General features: G+C 45.8%; 1 protein-coding gene across 1 annotated transcript in view; it reads right to left on the bottom strand.

Moving 5' to 3' along the window:
* The window catches only part of Prickle2 (prickle planar cell polarity protein 2), a 344,617-nt gene extending 343,811 nt beyond the window's left edge, over window positions 1-806 (bottom strand). The window contains 1 exon segment of the mRNA XM_047530548.1: window positions 629-806. Within this exon segment, the coding sequence (XP_047386504.1) occupies window positions 629-670 (42 nt within the window). The 5' untranslated portion in view covers window positions 671-806.
* Window positions 807-10,031: the final 9,225 nt, after the last annotated feature.

Below are 10,031 nucleotides of genomic sequence, written 5' to 3' on the forward strand. Positions count from 1 at the left end.
CTCAAGGTTCTTCTGCCATGTGGGGGCTGGGGGTGGGGTGCTGCCAGTGCCCCAAGGGTGGTCTCCCGCCTGGGGAAGGAAGGAGGGGGTGCAGACCCAGGTGGCCTGTCTACAGTACCACACCACCAAGAAATGGCCTTGGCTGGGGCTTTGTCTCCCCCCCCAGACACTTTGGTCACAGGTTTCTAAGACACAAAAGCAAGACCCTTCGGTTCCCCTGAGAGTGCCCTTAAAGGGACGATCGGGCGCCTGCCCTGGTCCAGGCTGCTGCTCCTAGGAAAGGAGTAGCAAAGGGACACCCCTAAAGACAGCCCCAAGTGCAAGCCCGGGGCTGGAGCTCCACACCTTGGACGCTGCAGCTCTGGTGCTGGGGTTCTGATCCGCCTTAAGCGACAGGGCTTTCCCGGGGCGCCCCAGACTGGGACACTCAGGGCCACCGTTCCTAGTGGCACTGTGGCCCGGCAGGGGGTCGGGACTTGGTCCCTCGCGCGCTCCCCGGTGGTGAGCTCTCGGGCGCCCCGGGCTGGTTACCTGGGGCCACAGGTGCGTGGCCGCGGGGCGGAGGGGGCTGGGCACCGGCGCCGGCGACTACTGCAAGGTACCCGGCGGGCGGGTGGGGGACACTCACCGAGCGGCTGGACAGTCTCTTCCGAGAGCTGCGGCTGAACATGGCCGGGCGCCTCCGGCAGGCAGCGCCGTCCGTCGGTCGGTCAGTCTGTGCCGCGGCGGGGAGGGCGGGTCGCCTGGGCGGGCCTCCTCAGTGGCCGCCGGCTGGCTGTCTCCGCGCGGCCCCGGCTCGCGCCCGAGCGTGTGCCTCCCTCCTCCGGGCCACCGCCTCCCGGCCCCGCCCGCGGGTCCCGCCCCTCCAGAGACCCCGCCCTCCGGAGGCCACACCCCGCGTGAGGCCCCGCCCCTCGGGGCTCACCCGGAGGCCAGAGCTCCCTCCCGCCCCGCCCCGCCCCCGCCCCGCCGCGCCCACTTTCTCCCATTCCCAGCCTGCCGGCCCCCTAGGTCTAGCTCCCCCGGCCTTGGCTCTGGTGGGTCACCAGATCCCGCCCCCGCAAGCTTCTTCCTCACCCTGTCCCTGAAGTTAGGGGCAGGGGCCCCTTCAAGACCCCTTGCTGATGTAGCTGGGGTGGAGGAGGGACTTGGAAGATGAGGGTTTTTTACCTGATGGTGTAATTCACGCAGAGTTTAAGCCAACCTAGTCGGTGCACTGTTCTGCCTACTTTGACAAATTCATACAGACCAGTAACGGCCACCACTGCGTGGAGTCTCATCACCCTCTGAGAAGAACTATTTTTAAAATTTGCCTGGGATCTAGTTAGTATTGAATGTTGGAGGAGGAGGGGGCGGGGGTGGGAAGAGGGAGAATGCATTATGCCTCTGATGGTACAGAACCTGGGATATAGTAGATGCTCATTATGTCATTTTCAATTATTGCATGCAATCTTCAATCTCTAAAGCCACCGTGCCTGTTCCTTGACCTTCTCCACCATTTACTAACTAGTGATCTACAAATTAGTTAACTTCCTCATGCCTCTTCTGCCTGTCAACTTCATTTACACACATACACACACACACACACCCAAGAGTCTTAATCTCACAGTGTTCTTGAGAGATGAGTTGAGACATGTATAGTTGTTAGGACAGGCACAAAATCAGGATTCATTAAAGATTAGCTGTCAGAAAAAAAAAAAAAAAGATTGTAATTCTAACAGGTAACAGGCCATGGTGTCCACTTATTGATGTTTCAGCTCAAATATCATCTCCCCTGAGAACTTTCCTGACCCCCTATTGTACCATCTCTCTCTCACATTCTTTTCGCACATAAATTTTTTTTTCATACCTGAAATTAAACTCAGGGATGCTCTAATACTGAGCTACATCCCCAGACCATTTTATTTTCATTTTGAGAAAGGGTCTCACTAAGTTCCATAGGCTGGCCTCAAGTTTGTGATCCTCCTGCCTCAGCCTCCCCAGTCACTGGGATTACAGGTGTGCACCAACCACCACACCTGGCTTGTGGCATATATTGAAATGATCCTGTTTACTGCTTTATCTGTCCTCACCCAAATCCAAATTGCATGGCAGAAAGGACATTATATTCACATAGTTGTGCTAGAGCCTGTAACAGAGCCTACATAATGTAGGTACACTACGGATATTTGTCAATAGTAGACATTCTCGTCAGGGTTGAAAAAGATAACTGTCCTGCTTGGTATTTTACAGAGCAGAACTGAACTTGAGTGAAGAAAAGCTGTTGGCTTGGAGTAACTGCGAATTAGGGCAAGATCAGCCTACCTATCCCTCAAATTCAAAAGACTAGAACACCAGGACCCAGATACTCTCTGTGTCAGCTGACTGTCTTCATGGCCCAGACAGTAAAGTTTGGTTTGGTTTCTTGGCTGGAACTAAGCCTTTACCTCAAGAGCAAAACTGACAGCACTACAAACTCAGTAACCAAAATAAACAGTTTTTATATGCAGCATTCCAAAGAGTCAAAATGTCAACAACAACCACAAAAATCCTTGTGACTAGGTATGGCAGTGTACACCTGTAAACTCGCAGACTCAGGAGGCCAAGGCAGGAGGATCACAAATTCAAGGTCAACCTGGGTAACTTAGTGAGATTTAAAAAAAAAAAAAAAAATTCTTGCCAGGCTCAGTGGCATACAACTGTAATCTCAGCAGCTCAGGAGGCTGAGGCAGGAGAATCCCAAGTTCAAAGCCAGAGTTAGCAACTTGGTAAGGCCCTGAGCAACTCAATGAGAACTTGTCTCTAAATAAAATATAAAAAAGGGCTGGGGATGTGGCTCAGTGGTTGAGCACCCTCAGGTTCAATCCCTGGTACCTGAAAAAAAATTTTTGATGAACAGAACATCCATTAAATAAAGAGAGGATCCTGCTCTGTCTCATTCATCCCACCCCAATCCTGGGCCTAGTACAAAATGCTCCAAAACTCAGACACCAAGAATTGAATCCCTACTATTGTATTTATCTGTGTAGTTACCACCGACTTTCACAGTCAGTGGTACATCGGCAGAGGCTTAATGCCAGGGTTTATTTATCTCTCTGCCCAGGTCTAGCATAGGGGCTGAATCACGTGAAATGCTCAACAAACATTGGTTAACTGACAAGATGAAAGGCAGTAGCTTTGGCACGGGGAATGGGGGTGGTTAGCAATCAAAGCTTCTTATTGTCACCCCCAGGACAGGATGCTCACCTGAACTCTCAATCGGGCTACTGCATACCCAGCCAGACTGGATCGTGGCCTCATATCTGGAGGAGAGGGCAGGGTTGGGGAGTGAGAGGGCAGCAGGCTTCCTGTAGAGATGGCAGATAAAGTGCACTTGTGTTTTAATCCAGAAATTTCTTAGCAAAGGTCTGTAACTGCATAATTAGTGCATTACAAATTTCTAGCAGATGGAAGACAGGTGTCTCCAATGCTTTTTTTCAAATACTGTCAAAGGAAGGACAGAAGCTAGTGGCCATTGTCTGGCCCCACATCTTGTTTCAGGATAGATGTGCTTTGTAAAGCATGAGGTGATAAGGTCCTGGGGAGCTTGGTTCTTTTTTAAACTTTGGTCATTTTGTCAAAGTGGCGATGCGGAGAAGACGTGGGTGGACTTCACAGGTGGTCTGATTAAGTCACATGCACGAGGCCCAATCCCACCCCACAAACAGGGCTCCCAGAGTACTCCTCCTGACCTGTCATGAAGGAACCTCCTGGTAGCCCAGGTCTCCGACAGTCTGTTACCTCTGATCGGGAGCCAGAACAGTAGCCTACCTGTTAACCTGCACCTGCGGCTCAGGTAACAGGCGCATCTTTCTTGTCTATTTAACAACCACTTTATCTTGCTTAGGAAGACAAAGTTTAGTAAGCCAGGGAGGAAAAATGATTCTTGCTGTCAGCCGTAGGTGAACAGTAAGCAATTTCCTTGGCTATTCATAGACATCATCTTTGCAATGGATGTTCTTTGCCCATCTCTCAGGGCAATAGATTGCTAACAGAACGTGAAATCCTCAAGAACAAGGCAGCACGGGAACACGCCTTGGTCAAAATGTAAAGGGGAAATCCAAAATCAGGAAAGACTTCAGTTAGTCTTCAAGTGTGTGTCCAGAAACCAGAAAGAAATACACAACATATTAAAATGGATTGAGGGCTGGGGATATAGCTCAGTCGGTATAGTGCCTGCCTCGCAAGCACAAGGCCCTGAGTTCAATTCCCAGCACCGCAAAATAAAATAAAATAAAATAAAATGGATTGGTGGGGAAATTAGGAGGTGTTCCCCTTTCTAGCTTTTAAAGGCATGTGCTATAAGGAACATGTGCTCATTTTGTAATCAGAAATCTAAAAATAAAATTAGCCATGATTGAGAATTGTGCCCGACCTGTCTGAGGTCTTTTAACATCAGATCTGGATACAGTATAGCAAAAACTGAATGTCACAGGGGGAGCTGTGGCCCATACCTGTAGTCCACCGAGGCAGGAGGATTGAAAGTTTGAGGCCAGCCTGGGCAACTTAGTGAGGTCCTAAGCAATGTAGTGAGACCCTGTTTCAAATTAACAAATAAAAAGGGCTGGGAGTGTAGCTCAGTGGTTAAGCACTCATGGATTCAACCCCGAGTGCCAAATAAATAAATAAACAAATAAACCTGTGTGTGTCACCCTTTCCTTGACCCATATGTAAGTACCTGTCTTCTGTAGTTCGGCTTTCCTGGTTTTTCTTATATAGATCTGTGATTATTATTATTATTTTTTTTAATCCAGATGAAGTTTCCACTTACTGGCAGAAGCCCTCAGAGATGTGTTCTTAGGACTTTCTAAAATGGGGAAGAAAAGCCAGGTGTGATGGCGCACACCTTTAATCCCAGCAGCTCAAGAGGCCGAAGCAGGAGGATCGGGAGTTCAAAGCCAGCCTTAGCACCTTAGCGAGGCCCTAAGCAACTCAGGGAGACCCTGACTCAAAATAAAAAATAAAAATGGACTGGAGATGTGGCTCAGTGATTAAGCGCCCCTGGATTCAATCCCTATTACCGAAGTTCAATCCCTAGTACCAAAAAATAAAAATAAATAAAATTGGGAAGAAGAGCCAGTTATCTCAGTAGAGCCTCACCGAGGTACACACTGATTTCTGTTACCTACCAGAAACACATCTGGCTGTAGCAATGGGAATAAAATCTTCCTGAAAAGCAACCAGCATGTAGAAGCATCATCAAAGTGGCCTCTGAATCAGAAGTCTACCAATGGTAATTTGAAAGAGTCTTCAAAGCCAAGAGTGATGGGGAATGAGAGGATAGTTAGAGAGAGATTTCTCTTAGTGGTGGGATTATAGGAATTTTTCTCTTTATTCCCTATAAGCACTTTCTATGTAGTCTACAAATTTTTCTGTCCGGGCATGAATTAGATATCATATTTCAGAAAAAAATGTGTATAGATAGATAGATAGATAGATAAAACTTAAATCAGACTGGGCACAGTGGCACACACCTGTAATCCCAGCAGCTTGGGAAGCTGAGGCAGGAGGATCACAAGTTCAAAGCCAGCCTCAGCAAAAGCAAAGCACTAAGCAACTCAGTGAGACCCTGTCTCTAAATAAAATACAAAATCAGGCTGGGGATGTGGCTCAGTGGTCAAGCGCCCCTGAGTTCAATCCCCTGTGCCTCTCCCCACCTGCAAAAAAAATTAAATCAGAAAAGAACTGGAATAAAGACAAAGTGCTGGCAGGCTAAATACTTCAGAGCGGGGGCTAGGGTTGTGACTCAGTGGCAACACGTGTGAGGCACTGGGTCTGATCCTCAGCACCACATAAAAGTAAATAAATAAAAATAAATAAAGGTATAAAAAATTTCAGAGGGATTAAATGATCTAAAATTTGTAATCACATTTTAATATACTTAAAGCAAAAATATTTGAAAAGATGAAAAGTATTGCACTAAACAATTTGTATACCTTTCCCTAAAAAGTCTTACAACTTTCAGAGCCATTAGCCTAGCTTACCCTAGATCTTCCTCATCTATGGTTGACAGGCGTCAAAAAACCCAGACTACAGGCTGGGCTTGTGTGAGGCCCTGGGTTCGATTCTCAGCACCACATATAAAGAAAGAAAGGAAGAAAATAATGGCCCATCAACATCTAAAAAATATATTTTAAAAAAAGAAACCCAGACTATCGGTTCAACATAGAAAGTTGATATTCCTCCCCAATCCTAATTCAAAATGCAAAAAAAAAAAAAAAGTACAAATTCGTGGATAAGGAATAGGACCGCACTGTTTCTAAGACCAAAAGGAGAAATCACAAGTGATCTAAATGCCTAACAACAGAGGATACCCTAAAGAAAAATAAATAAGGGCACATCCTTTGAATGATTAGACATTTAAAATGATATGGGAGAACATGAGACAATCTGCATGAATATTGGTCAATCTGAAAAACACGCTACAGAATCATAATATGAATTCACATTTGCAAAAGAATTTGGGGACCTGATATACTTCCAAAAATATACATGTATTTGAAGAAAAGTTCAGAGATTCTAGTAAAAATTTTTTCTGCTTATGTTCATTTGTTTTGGGGGTGGAATTTCAAGTGATTCAATAGTTTATCTTTTGTATATCTATTTTTTTGAAAATGAATGCGCATTGCTTGTATAATAATTAAAGATGAAAATATAAAATAATAAAGAATTATGCTCTGAGGGCTGGGGTTGTAGCTCAGTGGTACAGTGCTTGCCTTGCATGTGTGGGGCACTGGGTTTGATCCTCGGCACCACATAAATAAATAAAATAAAGGTATTATGTCCAACTACAACTAAAATTAAAAAAAAAACAATTATTTGACTTATTAAAGTTATTGAACATTAGTAGGTACCTTTAAGTGGCAGAATACTGATTTTTTTCTAATCTTTTAACTATATATTCTCAATTCCTATAAGAAATAAGCAGTACTTTGAGTTAAGGAACCTTTTTTACATTTCTTAAATGTAAGTAAAGAAGCCTTAATTACATTTTAAATATGTGTAAATAATAAGCCAAATACAATTTTTTTGGAAGAAGAAATTGCAAATTTTATCTGTTTGCAATATTCTATATCTTCAAGGATTGTTTTTCCCATGAACAAAAAAATGAAATAACAGAAAAATGGTTTTGGTCTCTCTTTTTATTTATTTATTTATTCATTCATTCATTTATTTATTTTGTACTAAGGATTGAACCAGGGCTGCTTAACCACTGAGCCACATTCCCAGCCCTTTGTATATTTTATTTAGAGACAGGGTCTCGCTGAGTTGCTTAGGGCCTCCCTAAGTTGCTGAGGCTGGCTTTGAACTCAAGATCCTCCTGCCTCAGCCTCCCAAGCTGCTGGGATGACAGGCATGCGGCCAGGCTCTGGTTGCTCCGTTGAACCAGGCATTTGAGAGCATATTTATCATGCTTCGCTCCTTGTTTTCCTAGTACCTCTGTAAAAGCTCCAAGATGCAGGACTGGCCTGTTGATCATCTCTACTTGTGTCACACTCCACAGAGGTCACACTTTTAAGTGCCATCTTGGAAACTGATGACTCATAGTTAGGTCGGAAGCGAAAGCTTGTTGAGGTGGGTGACTTGCCTTAACTAACCGTGGTGTTCTGCTAAGATATGGTGTAGTCCTCGTTTTTCAGGGTCCCCACTGCCTTTGGGGACAGCTTTCTGATAAAGTGAGCCTCGCTGAGCGCGTGCACACACCCATACCCAGGACCGTCCAGGTGATCCCCCATGTGTCCCACTGTGGGAGCCAGATGCCTCGAGCAGAGGAGGTCCTCCCAGTTCACACAAAGCTGCACTTACAGGACCAGTATGACATCAAGCGGTGTGCATATTTTGGGGAGTTTAGTGGCTATTCACTCCCTGCTCCCCTGTGTAACTACATCTTTTTCCCCTTCTTTCATTACTGAGGATGAAACCCAGGAGCACTCTATCACAGAGCTACATCCCCAGCCCTTTTCATTTCTTATTTTGAGAACAGGTCTCACTAATCTTCCCAGGCTGACCTCAAACCTGCGATCCTCCTGCCTCAGCCTCCGGAGTCTCGGGGATTACAGGGTGTGCCACTGCGCCTGCGCGACGCTGCCTCTTTGCTGGACCTTTTTCCCGAGGGCTGTCTGGATGCTCGGTTTCTCCTGGCTTGCGTCAAACACATAGAAATCATGTAACGGAGGAGAAAAGAGCTTCCATGCCCAGTGTCACCCCGATTTTCCTAATCTGTGGTTGACAAGCATCAAGAAACCCAGGCTATTGGTTTGACACAAAAAGTTGATATTCCTCCTCAATCCTAATTCAAAAATAAATTCTTTCTTCCTCCTGCCCGTCCCCCTCACCACAGAGCCATTTACTGGCTCTTGGTCTTCCTGAGATTCAGAATGACTGAGTGATTCTCAAGTTTTCTGTTTCTACTGGCAGAATCAGGGAGGGCTCAGTTGAAGGGACTAAAAGGCTTCAGACCAAATTGACCAGCCCAGGGCCCAGGGACGGTAACTGCAATGTACCAACCAGTGCGGTCCTTCCAACTCACCCTTTAGCGCTAAGTGGCTTAGGTAGAACGGTTTCTCTAAAATGGGGCTCCGCGTTACGAAGGGCATGGGGACCTTTTAGAAATCCTAATGCCCAGGTCATACCCCAAGTCAATTAAATCAGAATCTCCAGCAGTATGACCCAAGCATCAACATTTAAACGCCCCTGGTGTGATTCCAATGGGCCACTATGACAAAGAACTATGTCTACGTGACCTTTAGAAGTAGGCTTCCCATGACCAGCCTCTATGACTGAGAGTTCTACTGACTGGGATTTTTCTTCTTACTGAAAGCTGTATTCAGTCCGCCCCCACTGGAGTGATCTCGCCAACATCCAGGTAACAGAACACCATGTCTATCTAAAAAGGTTGGGTCTGCATTTCCGCAGAGCTTTGTATGCTTGGGTGCAAGACGCTTAGGAGAGTTGCAGCGGGCTTTGTCTGTTTTGGCACTGGGGATGGAACCCAGGGGTGCTTAACCACTGAACCGCATCCCCAGCCCTTTTTATATTTTATTTAGAGACAGGGTCTCGCTGAGTTGCTTAGAGCCTTGCTAAGATGCTGAGGCTGGCTTTGAACTTGAGATCCTCCTCCCTCAGCCTCCTGAGTCTCTGGGATTACAAGCATGTGCCACCGCACCCAGCTGCAGACCCATGTGTTAATGAAAGAAAAGTCCCAACTCCAAGAAATGGTGTGGAACTTACTTCTCCCAATTGCTCCTGGACTTGCCAGCAGCCAGACCACTTTAAGGGCCCAGAGCTAACTTGTTTCAGTTAGGTAGTGTTTTTCTAACTTGATCAAATGAACCTGTTTGTCCAAGCTTACCTCCAATTGACTTGTCTTGCTTGCAATTTCCATGAAACTTTTTTTTTTCCTGACCTAACTAGCAGCTCTCCCCAAACCAAACCTGACATAATATCTTGATAAGGTCCTTTCCTGATCCTTTCCAGCTGGAAAAAAACTGCCTCTTCTGTCTAGCCCGGCAGTTCTCAGCTCTGGTTGCACATTAGAATAACCTGGGGAGTTATTTTCTTTAATATGTCACATCTGGCCCCATCCCAATCAATTAAATCAGTATTTATGGGGCAGGACCAGAAAATGGAGTTTCCAAAGCTCTCCAGGTGAGTTTAAAGTTCAGCCAGGTTGAAACTCATTCTTTTCCCAAGCTTTTCTGGACTCATCTGCCCAGGTTTCCCTTTGGTGTGCTTATTCTACATTATCCTTATTCTCTATCTCTTCCAACCCTGGCTACTCAAAGTAGAGAGTACCTCTCTTTTATGTAGATAATGAAAGAGGAAAACACAGATTAGGGCAAAACCTTTAATTCCTTGCTCCTCAAAAGTGATGTCAGAGACCAGGCAGCCTTAGAGTTAGCTGAGAGCTCATTTAAATTGCATAACTCAGAATCTGCATTTAAACAAAATCCCCAGGATAAGAATGCACATCAGAGTTTGAGAAGCACTGTTCTGATCAACTCATAAGCCCA

This window comes from Sciurus carolinensis, chromosome 17, assembly GCF_902686445.1.
Source record: "Sciurus carolinensis chromosome 17, mSciCar1.2, whole genome shotgun sequence".
Lineage (NCBI taxonomy): Eukaryota > Metazoa > Chordata > Mammalia > Rodentia > Sciuridae > Sciurus > Sciurus carolinensis.